Source organism: Lissotriton helveticus, chromosome 2_1 (assembly GCF_964261635.1).
Source record: "Lissotriton helveticus chromosome 2_1, aLisHel1.1, whole genome shotgun sequence".
Classification (NCBI taxonomy): Eukaryota; Metazoa; Chordata; class Amphibia; order Caudata; family Salamandridae; genus Lissotriton; species Lissotriton helveticus.
The window spans coordinates 596,621,740-596,641,446 of NC_136059.1; the positions used below are offsets into that span (position 1 = coordinate 596,621,740).

The 19,707-nt window shown below is 43.4% G+C and overlaps 1 protein-coding gene across 2 annotated transcripts in view; it reads left to right on the forward strand.

Moving 5' to 3' along the window:
- LOC144818166 (survival motor neuron protein-like) overlaps nt 1–19,707 on the forward strand; it is a 399,426-nt gene that overhangs the window by 242,405 nt on the left and 137,314 nt on the right. For both annotated transcript variants that reach the window (XM_078675289.1, XM_078675290.1), the window contains one exon: nt 12,615–12,686. In XM_078675289.1, the coding sequence (XP_078531415.1) occupies nt 12,615–12,686 (72 nt within the window). The remainder of the gene's footprint in view (nt 1–12,614; nt 12,687–19,707) is intronic.

Here is a 19,707-nt window from a genome sequence, read left to right on the forward strand (position 1 = left end):
CAGATATTTCTTCCCTATTGACAGCCATTGATTCTGAGGCTACATTTTTCACAGTCATAGACCTCAAAAACGCATTTTTCAGTGTCCCCATTCATCCAGACAGTCAGTACCTTTTCGGTTTTTGTTTAAATGGAAGGAGCTATAAATTCACACGAGCTCCTCAAGGTTTCACAGAAAGTCCTAGTATTTACAGTCAAGCACTTAAGAGACAACTAGACAATATTCACATGCCAACTGACACTGCCCTGCTCCAATATGTCGATGATCTACTGATCACAGCCCGTTCTGAACGTGACTGCGAGCGAGCATCACTTACAGTTCTGTACTTCCTAGCCGAGATGGGGCACAAGGTGTCCCCTTCAAAGCTTCAATTCTGTGTCCAGCAAGTGATCTACTTAGGCCACTTACTGTCCAAGTGGGGTAGGCAGTTGACACCCGACCGTATCCAGTTAATAGCGAGTCTTCCTCAGCCCAAGACCCAGAAGGAGGTACGTGCTTTTATCGGCCTCACTTCTTATTGCAGACAATGGATTCCTCAGTATGCATTTCTAGCCAAGCCACTGATACAGTTAACGACACAGGAGGCAGCCGTATCGACTGTCCTCCCTTGGACATCTGAACATACACTTAGTTTTAATGAGTTGAAGAAAGCTTTATGCCAAGCACCTGTTTTAGCAACACCGAACTACAGTAAGCCTTTTACACTTTTTGTCACAGAACGTGAAGGTACAGCATTATCTGTTCTCACCCAAGATCAAGCAGGACAATACAAGCCCTGTGCTTATTTTTCGAGCACACTAGATCCAGTAGCCCAGGCTCTGCCTGCGTGCCTCAAGTCAGTTGCAGCCACAGCTCTAGCCATCAGACAAAGTGATTCCATAGTGTTAGGACACTCCCTGACAGTACAAGTTCCACACTCCGTGGAAGTTCTTTTAAACCGAACACAGACTCAGCACTTGACAATTGCACGTTTAACAGGTTATGAACTGACACTGTTCCAGCCACACATAGAAATCAGACGCTGCAACGTTCTAAATCCTGCGACACTGTTACCGTCAGTTACTTCAAATCCTGCCACACATGACTGTGTGGAAGTTGTTAACACTATGACAAAGCCAAGACAAGATCTGACAGATATTCCATTACCAGATCCCGACCTGACACTTTATGTGGATGGTTCATGTATGAGAACAAGTACAGGAGAACTAGTAGCCGCGTATGCAGTGACTACTGACACTGAAGTTATTGAAACACACCGTATTGACACCCTGTCTGCTCAGGCAGCAGAGCTAGTCGCTCTGACACAAGCCTGCATACATGCCAAGAACCTGAAAGTTAATATTTACACAGATTCACGCTACGCATTCGGAGTTGTACACGACTTTGGAGTGCTCTGGCAGGAGAGAGGTTTCATGACTTCTCATGGAACCAAGATTCAGCATGGGTTCCTTATTCAAGCTCTGTTAGATGCAATACATTTACCGACAGCTATCGCTATCATGAAGTGCAAAGCACATACGAAAGTTACTGACATTATTTCCCAAGGTAATGATCTAGCAGATCGAACAGCCAAGCTTACAGCACCGACACCAGACATACCAGTTAACAAGACACCGACATCCACTCTAGAACAGACTACTTGTATGACAGTTAAGGACCCTACTCAAGATGTCATAGATATCCAGTCACATGCTACTCCTGAAGAAATTAAGAAATGGTCCGAACAAGGAGGGGTCCAGACAGATCAGGGATGGGTGACGAAGGGAAAGGCCACATGGTTTCTCCCCGACTCTATGGTTCAAGTCATTATCAATACCGCACATAGTCCAGCACACTTAGGAGAAAAAGCCATGATAGACAGTATCCAGAACATTTGGTTTAACAAGCATTTACGAGCTGCAGCCAAGCAGAAAGTCCGTACCTGTATGATATGTTGCCAGTTCAATCCAGGTAAAAGTGTCCCGGTGGAACAAGGTGGGTTCCAACCCCCTGACCACCCTTTTGAAGTCCTCCAGATGGATTATATTCAGATGGAGCGATGTCGAGGTTTCAAGTATGTCCTTGTAGTTGTATGCGCTTTGTCCAGGTGGACAGAAGCATATCCAGTCCCAGATTATACAGCCGCGACCACTGCCAAGCAGCTGGTTCGTGAATTCTTCCCCCGTTATGGACTCCCTAGGGTCGTGTACTCAGATAACGGCCAGCCATTCTCATCCGAACTTATGAAGCACGTTTCCCTTTTACTAGGGTACCAGTGGAAGTTTCATTGTGTACGCCATCCTGACGCAGCAGGTCTCGTAGAGAGACATAATCAAACCTTGAAAATCCGTATTGCCAAAGTCTGTCGAGAAAAAGGTGTAGACTGGTTAGTTGCCCTGCCAGTCGCTCTATTCTATATGCGCATGGTCGCACATTCCAGATCAGGTCTGTCCCCTTATGAGGTCGTATTCGGCCGCCCCCCGAATATGTGGGGTACACCCAGACCCCGAAGTATTACCGATGTTTCCAGTAATATGCTGACAGATTACCTAGCTTCCTTGATGTCTGCCCTACACTCTTGTCGTTCACAGGTCGCCGCCGCATTTCCAGACAATACCGAGGTGAAACCGCATGAAATCGTTCCAGGAAGTCTAGTGCTTGTCCGGAATTTCGATCGTTCAAGTCCGCTGGAGCCTCGCTGGAAGGAGCCGAAGTTAGTCCTTTTGACCACCCGCACTGCCGTCAAGTTGGAAGGCAGGAAGGGGTGGGTGCACCTGTCGCATGTCAAGAAATTTCACGGACTCCGACTAAAAACTGTTTCCAAGAACATTTCCAAGGATTGTCAAGATTTTAAAGACTGCCAAGATACTATTATCAAGGACTGTCCCGCTATTGACTCTGATTCAAAGGATTCCCTGTTAGAGAAAACTCCACAGCAGGAGTATAAACAGAAGCTTCGGTCTAGTAAAATAAGTCAGCCAGTTTAATTGTCTAAGTCCCCCTGGGTGAAACGGTTAGACAGGTATCTGACATGTATGAGATAGACCCCCATAGTGAGAGAGTTAGTCAAAACTCAATCCGATGTATAGTTTTTCTAAGTTTTATATTGTTTTTAACTTTGATGGTTACCTGTACAAGTTATGCATTTCATTTATGTTTTCCAATTTCTCATGTAAATAAGTTTTCTAATGCTACAGTAGAGCATACGTTTAGTGATCTGCCTCCTCACGAACTATCCTATCGTCTTGCTATGCGCAACAATACATTTATCCGTATGTTACATTATTCACACCAGACCAGCAATGCCACTAATTGTTGGGTGTGTGGTCGACTCCCCCCTTTCCAGACACCGAAGGGAGTTCTGCCACTGTTTCCTTATCCGTTTTCACATAATGGTTCGTGTGGAGCGTGGTCCACGTTAACGTCATCCTCAACAGATATGTCCTTTCTGAACAGTACATGTTTTCCAGACAAGCAAGGTCTTCCCCACAGAACAGGGTTAGATCTAGAAAATGAAGTTTATAATTTAGGTAATTATTCTTCGAATTTTATGGTTCTGAATGTTCAGTCTGATCCTACTCCAGACTTACCTGCTATTTCAGTACTACCAGTCAAAGGCGAATTATGTGTCCGAAAAAATGGTTCCGCACATGTAGGACATAGTGATTGTACTACTATTGTTAAGTATAGTGACAGTGGGAAATCTATTTTCAAAGCTTCACGTCATTCTTATTTTGTTTGTGGTCAGACCGCATATGTTCGTCTGCCCCTCGATTGGGATGGAACCTGTTACATTGCCTTCCTACTGCCACCAGTTTTTCTAGCCCCATCTGATTATCACAAAAACACACATCTAGTACACATTAGACATAGAAGGGAGATTGAGTCCCCAATTGTCGATCAAACTGAAACTGCTCTAGAACAGTATACAGACTTCAATAGAGGTTTCTTCTTCTTTATAGGACCTATCCAGAATAGTAAGTTAATCCGCAGGTTAACCAGAACCCTTGAAGCAGTAGTGAATGAGACTACTTCTGCTCTAGGTAACTTAACCGAAGAGCAATCTGCTATGAGATTTGTCGTGCTCCAAAATCGTCTCGTTCTTGACGTCATACTGGCCGATAGAGGAGGAGCATGTAGAGTCATCGGATCTAGTTGCTGCATTTTCATTCCTAATAACGCGCCGTCTGTTTATTCAGCTATAACCAGACTTCATAAAATTGCCCATCAGTTACACCAGAATCCAGGCACCTGGACATGGTCCGGTTGGCTCTGGAGTATAATTTCTGCCTGGGGATGGAAAGTATTGTCATTTCTAGGTATTGCAGTAGCGATCATATTCAGTTGCTGCCTCTGTATACAATGTGGCCCTGCGATTTGCGGCATTTGTGCTACCTCTTGTATTCCTAGTCCCAAGTCCCGTCCTAAGTCCCGTTCCAAGGCAATTCGAGACGAGCAAATGATACTGTATGAAATGATAGATGGTATCATGAATATTGATGTTTCCTGATGGAAACGTAGTGACAAGGAGGGAATGTGGAAAAGTAAATTTTGCCATGTTCTGTGTCCCTACGTGTTCCCCATCTTATGTTATATGTGCATGATTAATATGCAATATGTATTCCCCATGATCGATTAAAGACGCAATTACAGTTGTGTCCATCTCTAGTATGCCAGTTTTCAGTTCTTGTTAAAGCTACGAGTACTAGGCCTATGTAAAGTTATGTTGCCACGTTTTACAGTGTGCACGTTAATTCATTGAAAAGTCTCCGTTTCTAGGCCTCAAAAGGGCCCGGACACCAGATTCAGCTCCTGTCTCCTGAACCCTCGCTGAGGAGCGATACAGCCCCCACCTGTATCCCTGACCCTTCACTTACTTCCTGCCTCACCGTGCCCGGCTCGGCCTGGCTCTGCCTGCCAGTCTGCCAAGAGTATGTTATGATTCTAGTTATCAGTCCAGCCCTCCTTCTCTGCATTCCTAAGCTACTGAATCGCATCAATAGTTTCCGTCACAGTCTAGCCTTTACGTCTCCATGTAAGAGAAATACTGTATTAATGGTCATTTAATATTCCTCAACACGCACTACATGTAGAATAATGCATGCACCAGTCTTAGAGTCTGTTAGCCTTTACCCTGATAACTTTTGGATTCTATCAACATGTTCTCTAAACATCAGATACTAGATAGTGTTTAGGTACATGTCGCTCTGACACTCCAGACTTTCGTCTCTCCTTCTAGCGCAGAAGTCATAGCCCCCAGTTTCTCCCTAGTAACACGTCATTGCCAGCTTGCGCGCACCACTAGGTTAGAGGTCCCGGCTCCTTAGGTAGCCCCCTCCATGTTTCCGCCCCATTTGTGACATATTCCGTTACGTTTACATCACATGTCTATGTATACGCCCTGTTCACGCCTCTTGTTACACCTACTTTCTGCCTTATCTTTCGCGACTGCTACAGGCCCTGCCCACTGCTACGCCTATTGTATTGAATACCATGTATTTTGTTTAAGTATATATACTTGTGCACTGTTATTAAAAGTTGCCATTCCCATTCCTTTGTCCCTGCCCTGTGCAGCGCTGCCATCCTATTCCCGTGCAGGTTGTCCTGTTCCTGTCCTTTATGCTGTATTAAACCTGCAAACTCCAGTTACCTCGAATCTTGACTCTTATTTATTGAGCTATCTGTTATTGTATATCCAGTCAAAAATAGAGGTATTATTTATTTATTTACCACAGCCTCACTCAGGGCCCAGCTTTCCCTGCCCCACAGGATCATATTTTAGCGTAGCATGTCCCTCCCTCCTCCCCCCCCACCCCCTGGGCTGCCTCCGCTCTCAATGTCTCCACCGCCTCTGGGCCCCGCTCACCTCCGCGTGCTACAGCGGCACCTGGAGGCTTCAGTCTCCCTCTCGTCCGCATCGTGGCCGTAAGTCCCTTTAGACTCCTCCGCTGTCTTCCCGGGTCCCGCTGAGTCCGCGCCCATTCATGCCATCTCTGAATCACATGCCTCCTCTGAATCACATGCCTCTAGCTTAACTCAAGACGCATGGTTCCACTTGTGAAACTAGAGAAGGGTCCTCGATTTGACAGTGCAGAACCTTCCAGTGCCTATTTCTCCAGCAGGAAAAACAGACAACCCGCATCAATTGTTTACAGGAGATGCACCAGTGCTGGTTCCAGGATCCAACACGGAGTAGGAAAAAGTAACGACAATACTACTTACGTGCTAAGTGAATTTCCTTCTTATAGGATAACATTGGTGATTCTATGTGAAAAAGTTTCTAAGTGTCAACTTTTAAAATACAATAATATTCCTTAAAAGTCACTACTGTAACCAAAACGCCTTTACTAAACTGTTTACAGGAAATGACCCAGGACTAAATCTAGGATCCAGTCCTGTGGTTAGAAAAGTAATTACAAAGTAACTAATTGCATTTAACTAGAAATTCCCATTGAGCTCAATGTTGCATTGTGTTTGAAATTGTGTTGCCCATTGCAACAACAGTAACTATTGCAATCAAAAAGTCTATTGCCTATTTGAAAAGTATGTAACTAAAGTAACTCATTCTGAGAAAGTACATTTTGATACCTTGTTGGTTCTAAAATAAATCAACTATATATTTTGATACAAAACAATTGGCCTAGAGTTCAATTCTTGAGTGTGTGAGACCATTTGCTGACTGAGTGTGCACAATAAATGCTTTCACTGTCCTCTGATACTGCCTTACTGCTCGACCAAGCTTCCACTTTAGAGAGTAAGGTTAGATCTAACTTTAGCCTCTGCCAAACCTCTGGGGACTGTTGACGCTGTACACACTGTACCTTACTTTGCTCCAGTATATACAGAGCCACTTTCTTACAACGATACATAACGCGGCTTGGGTTTGAGTAGAGGCCTTGCTTCTTGCAGGAAGAGTCAAGAACGAAAGGAGGCCTCGTGGCTCTCAGCCACACACGAGAGGCGTAGCTTCTCCTAATGTTCCTTCGCCATGCACGCAGATCCCGAGCCTTCTCATTGGTCGGGAATATTGCGTAATATGTGTCCTTATGGGAAAGCAAAGGACTTTACACCACCTGATAACCACTGAAGTGTCTGATAACTGGTGTAATGTTGGGCCCAGGTGTCACGGGGTACAGTACAGTGTGCTCAGCCCTCCCCACCGGGTACATGCTCTGTGCTCAGCGCATGCTCATTGTCAAAGGATCAAACCGCGGTACAACACTTTTATTATAACAGTGCCCGGACATAGCATGCACTTTGCACTAGATGAAAAGAAAACACTCATGAATACATCCATACCTTCTTGCATGGTATTGGTTTCTTTGCTAATCCTCAGTGCCTCTTGTGCGTAAACAGAGTGCGCCTTCCCTCCTCAGTTCCCACAAGGTATTTAAAAGTAAACTATAGCATCGCTGCAGCCGGAGCATGGGGATCTCTCGTCTTTATGGGACCATGTATTTCGAAACACATGGCCCCATAAAGATAAGAAAGTGCTTTGCGACAGCAGCAAAGCAGGCCAATCGGAGGCGAAAGAGCGTCACCCAAAAACCCTCATTTCCAATGGCAGGCTACCGTTTAGCATAAATGGTGACGCCAGCCAATGCAAATGAGGGGCAGGGCTCAAGGCCCTTTTCTGAAACTCCTCATTCGCAATAAATCTCGCCGAGGCGAGCAGCACTTTGCGCTGTAACACTACGTGAGACCTAAAAAGTTAGAGCAAAACAAGTCGCACTTTACGATCCAAACCACTAGATTGCGGAATCTATGCATTGTATGTGAATCAACAGTCAAGCTGCAAAACTATTGTTACAGGTAAGTAACTAGTTTCTTTCAGTGGCTTGAAAGGATTACAAAATTAGAACTATCTGGACCATTTTTCTGTGGATGGTCCTCAAATCAGAGGTTGCGGACTATCTGTAGACTAGATTATTATTTTTTTTAAAACTTGTCTCATTGGATAAATTAGTACTTTGACCCAGTCATCTATTTCTGGTGTGTGGACCTATGGTCCTGTTTTTGGAACGAGAGGTCAGTCTGTTGACTTGTTGTACCTGCTATATGACTGACCGCAACAGAGAAAAACCTGTTTCCGGGACTTACTCTCTGTGTACAGAGAGGAAAAAAATGAAAGAAACCATAAAGGGACAGAGGTAGCATCCGCTGACTCTCAATGGCTCAGTTTGGCGAGGGACAAAGATATGCTCCATATTTTAAAAGAAAAGCAGGTCTTTTTGGTGGAGAGGTTACACTTCCCCACTGGCAGGATTACTTGTAACCTTTTCTTAAAATATGTTCTATTGTTTTTGTTGATGGTTCTAGTAATCACAGATGCTAATGCTTTAGGTATCACTGCCTGTAACCTAGCCATATATTAGGGTAGTGTGTAATAAAAGTTTATTTGATGTTGTTTCATTTCTCTGAAGTAGTGGGCATGCTTAAATAATCGTGCTTCAGAGTTTGTCAAGTTTGAAGTGATGTCAAGCCTTAACACTTCCCCTGTGACTTATGCCACAGTGAGAGGCATGTGTGTTTCCTCAGCTGTAGGAGCCCATAGACTATTTACACTGGTCCTGAGGCTGCAGGAAATCTAACCAGGTAGTCTAAAACTCTTTGGCTTGCATCACCTCAGCAATAAACCAGACTAACTTCAAATTTAATGCAAAAACAAATTTTTATGAAATGTATAAAACTGTTCATAAGTTACATTTGAATATCGCTAATGAAAAGTTTAAAATATTAGACCTTTTGTAAATTTCGCATAATATTTCTTTCTAATTTAAAAAAAGAATGACTAGAAATTATCACAATAACATTCAAAATAGCAAAAAATATTCTACAGTGGTAATACGTTTGAAAACATTTCCTTATAAATTATAGCTGTTTCAAAGGATGTGCATTTAAAATAGAAGATGAACCCTAAGGTTATGGGAAGCATGGTGCAAGGTGGCCAGCAAGCAGCTGGAAATACTGTCTTTGAGGCTAGGAGTTTTCTTGCCCCTGTGGGGAGTGTTTCGCAGGGTGTGGATAATGGCCCCGTCTGTCAGATCGCTGAACAACTATCTGAGTTCCTGCCTTTAATGGCGGAGGACTTCAGCAGACTGGCACAGGGTATCTCCTCTGGCTCACCCCTGGACCCGGTTCCACACAAGATCTGGAAGGAGTATGAGGAAGAACTGTTCCCTACTCTTCGCCTGATCTGTAACCAGTCGTTAGTTTGTGGTATAGTCCCCTCCCAATGGAAGCAAGCCTTGGTGTCCCCTCTGTTGAAGAAGCCATCCCTTGATCCTGAGTGTTCAAAAAACTATAGGCCTATTTCCTTGCTGCCGTTCCCAGCTAAAATTGTGAAAAGTGCGGTTAGTATCACTCTTTCTACACACCTGGAACAACATAATCTGCTGGAGGAGGTACAGTTTGGATTTCGGCCGGCTCATGGGACCGAGACAGCCCTGGTGACGGTTATGGATGAGCTTCAGAGGCGGGCAGACAGGGGACAGGCAGCAGCACTGATCCTGCTCGACCTGTCTGCCACCTTTGATACGGTTAATCATGAAATCCTGATGAGAAGATTGAGCGAGGCCGGGGTGAAAGGCTGTGCCTTACATTGGTTTCAATCTTTTCTGCAGGATAGACAGCAGGCAGTGTCTCCCCTCCCCCACCCCCCACCTTCCCCACCCCTTTCCAGTCTGCTTCCCCAGCGTGTTGCATGCTGTTCCTCAGGGCTATTTTATTCAACGTTTACTTAAAACCTCTGATTACGGTCATCAAAACACATAATATCAACATCATAAATTATGCGGATGATACACAGCTGATCCTCTCCTTTGAGGGAGAGGATTCGACACCAGTGGAGGTGTTTCATAACTGTTTGCGGGACACAGTCCGATGGTTGCAGAACAAATCCCTACAATTTAACGCAGGAAAGACAGAGGTGCTCTTCTGCGCCGCGAACAGGATCCCTCATCCCCTTCCCTGCAATTTCTGGCCCCCTGGAACATCGGCCAGTGAAAACTGTCCGTAATCTGGGCACTATGCTTGACAACAAGCTTACTATGGAAACTCAGGTCACAAAAACAACAGTATGCTGTTTTGCAATCATTAGGTCCCTTTGAAAAAAAAAATCTGTTATTACCTTCTCAGGCTAGTGCACAAGTGGCAAGGTGTACGATTCTCAGTAGGCTTGACTACTGTAACGCCCTTCCGCTTGACTCTCCTAATTTCCTGCTGGACAGACTACAAAGGATCCAGTCAGCATCAGCCAAGTTAGTCTTGGAGCTGTCTAGAAGATCCTCCGTGTCTGCGGCTCAGGCAGAACTTCACTGGCTCCCTTTGAGACAGAGAGTGCAATTCAAATCTCTCTGCCTTGTTTTTAAAGCCCTTCATGGGATAGGGCCTGTGCTGATGGGGAAAAAATTTGACTGGTACACCCCAACAAGATTGCTCCGCTCCTCATTGGCGAGACTGGTGAAGGTACCAAGGTTTAGGAAAGCTAGGTCAGGGGGTAGATATGGGGTGGCAGCGGCCAAACTGTGGAACATACTCCTCTGGGAGATCAGACAAATTAGGGAGCTCCTTCCATTCAGGAAAAGTGTGAAAACCTGGCTGTTCCCTAAGACCTAGATGCCTGACAATGTCCTTGATACATCCTCCAGCCTTTTTTGAGCCGCCCAGTGCCAGGATGCCTGCAAGGTGATAGTGCGCTTTATAAGCGGAATAAATAAATAAATGGAGGGTTCACTATTAAATAACTGGGTCTAATGTTATTTCATGATTCTTTACGTGCATTGTCTGGACAGTGGACACATTTAATGGGACTGTTGTTTGTGTGTTACTGTTTCATTTATATTTTTCTCCTGGCCCCCCACAGCATTTAGCACGAGGTATTTGGTCAGCACATTTCAGACATTGGCTAACTTCATTATGAGCGATGACACTCTGGTCTTTCACATGGAGCACATGCGCGCTCAAAGTTCTGGAGGCTATTCTAGCAATATGTAGTTTTTGAGACCTAGACTTTTTTCAGCTTTTACGTAACTTTTTATATTGGCGAGGGTTCAGCAACACCCCCAACAATGTTTTACCAAGGGCATGACAAAACGAGCAATGAAGAGCATTGAAGAAGTAAACCTTATGGCAGCCAATACCGCACCTGTTGGCAATGTTTGTTGATTCCAGTGCTTTAGTTGCGCTGGTAGTTTTCTGGTGCTCGGCACCAGCACTTATGATAGTCTACCACATTGTGGCTCTGTTTGTCCTATTTAGAGCGGAGCACAACAGTCGTTTATTAATTCAATATATATTAAAGATGGCTAAAACCTGCCGCTCTAGCAACTCTTTTAGCTTTTGGGGCTAGGAAAGTCTGAAGTGTCACATTTGTACGAGTGTGATTTGTAGTTGTGTTGTTTCTATCATGAGTTTCAGTGTGGGTGCTTCACTTTCTCTATTTGGTGTAGTGCCGGGTAACCCTTTGCGGGAGATGTATGCTGTATACAACACAAATAGTAATTATTGGCAGTGCTGGCAGGAGCAGAAGTGCATACTGCAGTGCCCTCGTGACTGGGGCCTTGACACTTACTATTTTTATTTTTTTATACAAATTAAGCAATGGCTGGCTCCTTTATGGTGAGGTTCTCCCCATGTTAATCTAGGTCCAGACAACATAACATTGCTTTTTTAGGCACACGTTTCGAATTGCTGTCATTGTATAGCAAGAATGATGCAACCTATCCTGATGGATGAACCATTCAGTGGTGTTCATGGATTGTTGCCTCCTATTTCCACAGGCTTTTACCAAGTGTACATCTTCCTTTTAAATAAGGTGGTCATCGTGTGTGTGTGTGTGGGTGTGTGTGTGGGGGTGTGGGGTGTGTGGGTGGGTGGGTTTTTGTGTGTGTGGGTTTGTGGGTGGGTTTTTGTAGGTTTGTGGGTGGGTTTTTGTGGGTTTGTATTCCAGTTGAATTTAGTTTGGTTGCATTCCCAGATTACAATCTGCCCAGTCCCCCCTATATTCAGAGATTCTTGTGGTGCATGTATGCCACAAAAATGGAAATTTAAGATTGCTTTTTCCTCACTCTCCAAAAGACATAATTAAAAGACCGACTCTGCTTTATTTTATAAGCAAGAAAGATACAAATATGGTTTAAAAATGTTTTTGCGTTCCCCGGGATCCTTTCAGACTATATAGAAGAATTCTGAGGATACCCTCGTAAGGGAATTGTTACATTATAAGCAGCTTTTCTTTCAGTGCTAGTGCTGGGTTTTAAACCACAGTTTTCACGGAAATCAGTTAGTATTCTAGCATGCTTTCCGCTTAGTTGTTAACGATTAACTGACTCTTTAGTTTAATCATTATTGTTTTGATTCAACAGATGTTTGACTGTAGAATATAATTGCAAGTTGTTTACTATTAGTGTAATGCAAGCTTTACAGAAGCTCACTTGTGTGGGTGGTAGGAGCTGATTGAAGTGAACCGTTTTGTTACTAATTAACATTACAATTGGGGTGGTTAAGAAGGAATTTACTAAGTTGAGGCAAATCACAGCGCATTGAAAATTAACCTAAATCGTCCTCTGTTAATTCTGGCCTATAAGAAACCAACGATCTGTTTCATTAATTCTGTTTTGTTTGTTTCACTGCAGCCTGGGTCTAAGGTGAGCGATGCTCCATCTTTTTTATCAGGATGGCCACCACCCTTCCCTTCAGGACCTCCAGTAAGTTATGATTGTGCATGTAATAAGTGGGAGTACCATTGAATGCCTCAGACTGAACAATTTTTATGTTGAGTATTTGTTATGCTGGATCCAGTCCTCATTGCAAATATGAATTATTGCATTAAAACATTTACTGGTGAAAAACCACGCCTTCATTAGTGATACCCATGTTAGGTCTTTCTACGATCACAAGCATGCGGAATCTGGTGTATTGCAAAATTATCCAGTTTGACCACTCTCTGTTGTATGCCTGGCCATATGGGGTAATTTGGTGAATCCATCCGACTTCTTACCAACCACCTTAACTGCTGGAAAAAGTAAAAAGGAAAAAAAATGTTTCTCAATACCTACACGCAAATCCTTGCTGCCCCCACGTCTGCAGCTACAGCAGTGGTATGCATATATAACATTCAGAGCCAACCGGAAGCAAACAAGATATACCTCAAAGTTATTGCTTTTGTAGTACAGCACTTCATTAATCTCCAAAACAAATAGGTTATAGATGTTTTGGACTACTGTTCCGATCTAGGCATCAAATGTCCTAGTCCGTCCCAGAGTGACTTTGTAGCATTTGCCATTGCTTTATGGTTTGATAGTGTGTGTATCTTCAGTGCAGCTAGATGTACTTGTGGAGTTTCGTAACCAGCTTTGCAACCACTGAATTTTTGACATGTTTATGACACAACTGGACCACATGCTAATGCATGCTAAAAGGCACATCAATTTATTTTCTTGGTATTCTTAGTAAGGTGCCTGGCTCCCGTAGACACGTTTGTTCTCAAGCTTGACTTCCTTACCTTTACTTTTCCAGTAGCAACACCTACAGGGGAGCCTGGAGGTGCTATATGGGTTGCTGGACCCCAGTTAAAAGCCCTTTCGTTGACCACGACTTTCATTATTTTGGCGCTGACGCCTGTTGGGACACGCCCCCCACCTCTAAGAGGGTATTTAAACTGGCAACTTGGTGTCTGCGCAGGGACCGCTCCGCTGGCATGTCGAAGACCAGTCCGTCTACGCCCGTCTGCTCCGGGCCCAAGGTCAGAACCCCTGCAACATATGCAAATGGCTATGAAGATCCAATTAGGTATTCAGGTAAGATGCTATGCATGCTTGGCCCACAGCTACTCCCACGTTGCATTCATCTCGATTTAATGGCTTTGTTAGAGCCAGCTATACCCACAAGGCCAAATTGCAGTAGCAATTTTTTTAAGTCCGCCCTACGAGAATTCTTACAGCTCTTCACACATTAAGGACAAAGTTAATAACATAACATCTTGGGCTAGTCAGTGCCAGCTCCCTTCCGAAGCACAAATTGGAAATTGCGGAACCCTGATTTTGCTAAAGCAGCCCCCAATAACTACTCTGTCGTCAGGTGGGATAGACCGCTAAGGAGACGGGGTGGTTTAGCCGTAATCTTTCACAGTGAACAGTTTAATGTGAAACAGTTACTAACATGGACTGCTAGGCATTTTCTTCTAAACTAAGCAGATTAAATCGGATATTATTTGCTAGAATGCTGATATATCGCCCACTCTGGGAAAATAAAAACACGTTTTAAATACTTTTCCATTACTAGCTGAAAACAGCTTGCAGTTTGACAATTTATCCACCCTGGGAGATTTTAATTCCCATCAGGAAGCAGTGGATGATAAAGCAACAGCCGCTCTTCTAGATATCGTGGAGTCCTTAGGACTCAATCAGATAATAATGGAAACAACACATACAGCAGGTCATACTCTAGATAGTCTTTTTACAAACAATCCTTTCCTAAACATTTTCAATTCATTTCCTGTGGTAAGGTCAGATCTCCATGTTCTCATTTTTAATATTGAAAACCCAAGTAGGCAGGATCAACCCATCAAATCTACGGAACACATTAAAACTAGGGCCTGGAATAAAATCAATACAGAGTCACTAGCTCAATTATTAAGATACAATCAACCTCGAAGTCCTCTTGCTACAGAATTTGCATCAAACTGTTACTCAGACTGGTTGTCGGATACCTTTCGAGAGGTGGCCCCCATTAAATAAATCCATATCAATAGAAATGAAGGTCAGCCCCAAGGTTTACAGAGACCCTGAGGCTAGAAAAACAATCCTGTAGAAGGAGCGGGAGAAAACACTATAACCTGCATGTGAAATTGGCCTATAGACTCACACGAGCTATAAAAATCTTATTAAGGAAAAAAGTAACTATTTTACCTCAATGATTGAGAAGGCTTCCGATTCGAACAAGAATCTATTCCAGGTGGTAACCAAACTTACACCGATCCCTAATAACAATACCTTCAATCATAGTTAACAGTTCTGCAACAGCGGAGCCTGCACTTTTAAAGAAAAGGTTGATGAGATTTTTAAAATATTTGATAAAACTAATCACTTTAAGGGTGAACAGACCACATCCTTCGCAAAAGACTATGCACCATTGCTATAATTTGCACCTGCCCCCCAGAATAATTTGTAACTTTTCTCATGAAAAACAAATCAGGCTCTCCTAATGATCCTTGCCCTCCTAAAATACTTAAATTAACATCGGATATTATTGTGGCAAACCTGTCCGGCATTTTTAACTTTGATCTCCACAGGCGTATTTACGTCCTTTTAGAAACAATCCTCCATCCTCCCTCTGATTAAAAATAGGATTAACCAGAACTGTATGAACTCCAACAATTATTGCCCAATATCACGCCTCCCGTTTCCTTCTAAAACCATTAAAAAAATTGTGAATATAGAATTATCATAATACATTCAGAATCGTACAATCCTAGATTCAACACGGTTTCGTTTTAGACCTAGACATAGCACTGAGACTGCTCCGGTTAAAGCATTGAAGAGATAAGAATGACACTGGATGGCGGTGGAACCGCAATCTTTATCCTGCTGGATCTATGGGCTGCGTTTCATACGGTGGGCCATAAAATCTTGATTCATTTTTTAGCAGAAATAGGGATTAAGGATAAGGCCCTGGCACTGCACACCTCCTATCTCACAGACAGGAAACAAACTTTGGTGCTGGGTGAATTTGAATCAACACCTTATACTCTACCAAATTGGCCCCACTCATTAAAAAGTTTAACTTAAAGCTAACATCCTATGCTGACGACACCCAATTGGTGGTCGTTGCCTCATAAAGATTTCTCAGGTCCGCAAAAATGTCAAGACTGTATGGAGGCAGTTAGCAGCTGGATGAGTAGGCAGTGTTTGAAACCCAATTCGGGAAAAACAGAACTTATTATATTCGGGAATCCCTACCCAATCTGGTCCCCTAACTGGTGGCCAGAACGACTGAGTCAACCTCCAACTCCTGTCCTTAAAGCTAAAAACTTGGGAGTCATCATTGATAAACTTAACATGGGTGCCCAAGTGTCCTCAGTGGTTTCATCAGCCTCTTACACCCTCAGAATGATCAGAAAAATACTGCCATACATTACTAATAACTTCAGGAATAATGTAATTACTTCATTAGTCCTCTCAAAATTGGACTATAGCTACAGTCTTACTTGGGAACAGTCCAGACCGAAGTGCCAAGCCAGGTCCTCCCTGGACCACAAACAAGCATCCTGGGACCGGTTTCAGGGTATGTCACCCTTCTTCAGCCAGGCTAGCTTGAATCCAGTGGCACAGTGAGCAAGGGACCCACGTCTTGGCATACCCATCCCTCTTAGGGTGAAAAGTTAACAGCAAACCAATGATGTACGGAATGCTGACAATGCAAGCGTTCTCCCCCAGTCAAAAGATCTGGGTTAAATCCATTATTCTTTTTCTCACCATGCCACCCCAGTTTAGAACCAGCCATATGCAAATCAGTCTTGACCCTGTGCCTCATGGATATACCCTTTTGATATGGAAAGGCCTGGTTGTGGTGAGTGGAAGTTAGTCCCATTGTTCTGAGCGACAGTTTGGAGCCAACATTTCACAGAGGAGACTAGTTTCTAAAAAATGTCCAGGATGAGGCTTTCCAAGCTGGTGAAATCGTAGTTTTCAAAGTCAAAGGTAGAGATATTCAATTTGTTCAGTCATCCAAGTTCATGAAAAAGAAAATGGTGACATTAACTTCCTTACAAAAGGAGATGACAATGACTGTGGCTTGTAGAGGAATGGTCAAAACTGGCTTGAAAAAAAAAGGATGATGTTGGAAAAGCAAGTGGGTTGTTACACTATATAGGTATGGTTACTATTATAATGAATGATTATCCAAAATATAAGTATGCTGTATTGGCAGTAATGGGTGGGTGCCTTTGTATTACTGAAACTGGAAACTTAACAGAACATTAATTTTCTGTACCTATATTGAATGAAACATTATAGGAATTGTTATATTAGCCCTGGTTTGTTTTCGCTATAAAAAATAAAAACTGTATGAACATGCTTACATAATAGCTCATCACAAAAGGTCTTTACTCTATTTTGGAACAGCCTATGCTTTGCATTTACTGTTTGTTATTCAAACATTGGGAATGATCCTTAGTCTGGATGAAAACCATAATTTTCTGCAATTCTATTTCAAAACATTTGGGACATATGATATTTAATTTTAGATGACCAGAGGACTTGTATTTCAAGATAGAAATAAGGGAGCTTTTTGGGATCCAAAATCTAAGAATTACACTTTTCAGATGGCTGTGTCATCTGTGAGCTAGTGGATGGATGTACCCTAGCTGTACACCAGTTATGTATTACCCCACTTAATTGTTTTCTCTAGCGATGGGAGAGCTACTCCAAGTTCGACTTTCTTTGTTAATTGTGTGTGTATTAGTGTCTGCTGTCAAGGTCTAGTGTTTATGATTTCAATCTGCTCATGTGTTCTTTTGATAGCTTTCAGGGATGATATCTTCTTACTGAACTATTCAACATAGTCCATGCTAGTCTCACGTTGACATGTTTTTTATCAGATGAATGTGTCAAATGTTTTGCAGCGTGAATCCTTTTCTGGATTCCCATGCTGTACATTATTCTGTGGTTCTCGAAAATCCGGACCCTGGTGTTTTCCCGATATCGAGGTCCAATACCCGTGTCACAAAACCTCAACGCACCAAGACGATTTTGGTATCTATGAACGATAATAATTAGGACATCATTCCTATGTATTTGCGTCACAATCGAGGGTTGCCAACACCCCAAAATCGTAGTTTCCGTCCCCATCCCTTAAACTCCATTTTGTGAACGGCATCCATCTTGCATCTTGCCCTCATGTTAAGTCAATTAAAGGTCGAGCTTGATCAAGAGGGACACGTCCACCTTTTCGTGACTTCCCCCTGACCTGTCCCAACTGACTCCATTGCCTTCGGCCAAACCTGTTTGGGCAGCCCCTCGCCCAGTGGCCGAATACGATAGCATCAATACATAACATTCCACAAACCATTCACGACATACAGACCATGCTTTCTGCAAACATGCACCTGTCCACATTCCTTGTTTATGGCCAGTTTTATGACTGGGTTGTACCTTTCTTTATTAAGGTTTCATCGATATCTGATGGGAGTTCCAGGCCTAACTGGGTAATCTATCAACAAACTGGACATCTAAAATATAGGCTTGCTTACATGACTCCGCTCTTTGTATTATTGTAGAAATATGTGTATAGCCATATCATAAACTCAGGAATTCTTGCTTGCAGCTATTATTTTTGTATATAAGGAGACGGCTGGTTCTGTAAAAACTAACAGTCTCCCGAGAACCTACACTCCGTGTGGTGTACTTCTGGGACACATGTTACTTGGTAGCTACCAATAAAACTTGATCTTTGACGGTAACTAGAAGACTCCGTGTTTCTGTGGTCCGGAACAAGGGAGAACTCAGAGGTCCTCGGGTGCTACCCCCTGGCACCACCGGGTTCCTAAAAACCCGGCACCTCATTTGGCGCCCAACTCGGGGCGATATCAAGCGGTGACGGTCCAAGCCAGATGTTCGTGAGGAGCTTCGTGTGAAAATTCCGGAGGACGGCCAGCCACTTCAGCGACCCCTGTATGTCGACGTGGTTCCGAAGGTCTTTGCTACGAGGTTCCCCGCGTCCCGACGGCTACGAAGGACTGCGGCCCTGACTATCGCCTTGTTTTGGACCCAGTGATCCTTGGTAGAGCGAAACGATAGACGAGTCTTCTAGCGACGTCACAGATCTTCAAATACTTCAGTTAAGTATAAGTGGAGCATCTCCCAGTCCTTAGTTTGTCCTTAGTTTTTGGTATCCTTGAGATACGCTTTGATTTGGTACTTGCAAGCCCCAAAGCCGAAGGACTCGTGTATTCACGAGATATATCGTAACAGATAATCCTTTGAAGTTTGAAGCTAGACTAGTGAGCGAAGATGCCTGGTTTTAGCAGACTTGGAAACTTGTTTTGTCTTGGTTGTAGTAAGGACTCCCGATTAGAGGAATCTTGTCCGGTTCCTCCAATTGGAACTCCAACGTATGAACTCTATGTAAAGCACGGCGTAGGTCCTATAACATATAACGAAGTATGGATAAAATACACCCGCAAGGATGGTGTTTTAAAATGGCCCCTATATGGTAGTTTCGACTCAGAAGTTTTAGATAACCTAGAGGTCAAACTATTCAAGAAGAAAGCCCGACCGGCGATGTTTGACTCTTTCCACTTATGGCGTAAAGAGGCCAAACAGAAGGAAATTAAATTAGAAAAGAAGAATAAGAGGGAAAGAGGTATTTCAGTAATGCAAGCCGCGATAAAATTTAAAGACAACGAAGAGGATCAAATAAGTGAGCAGTTGCACAGGCAACGTAAAATGGCAATAGATAAATGCTATCCCGTTTTGCCATCTCTTCAGCGAGAGACAGTAAAAGAGCGTGAGAAAGATCCATTAATGGCTCATTTGCTAAGTTCGCCACCACCCTATGCACAAAATGCCACAGCACCTCCGCAACCTTTAGTTGCACCTCTGGTAGCTGTTATACAGGCTCCTTTTCCGCACTCACCGGCTACTCTTCAGCTGGCTCCTGTTTCTCTGGCGCAGCCTCTTCAAGGCTCACCGATCACATCTACTTCTCCTACTGTTCCTTCTAAAATTT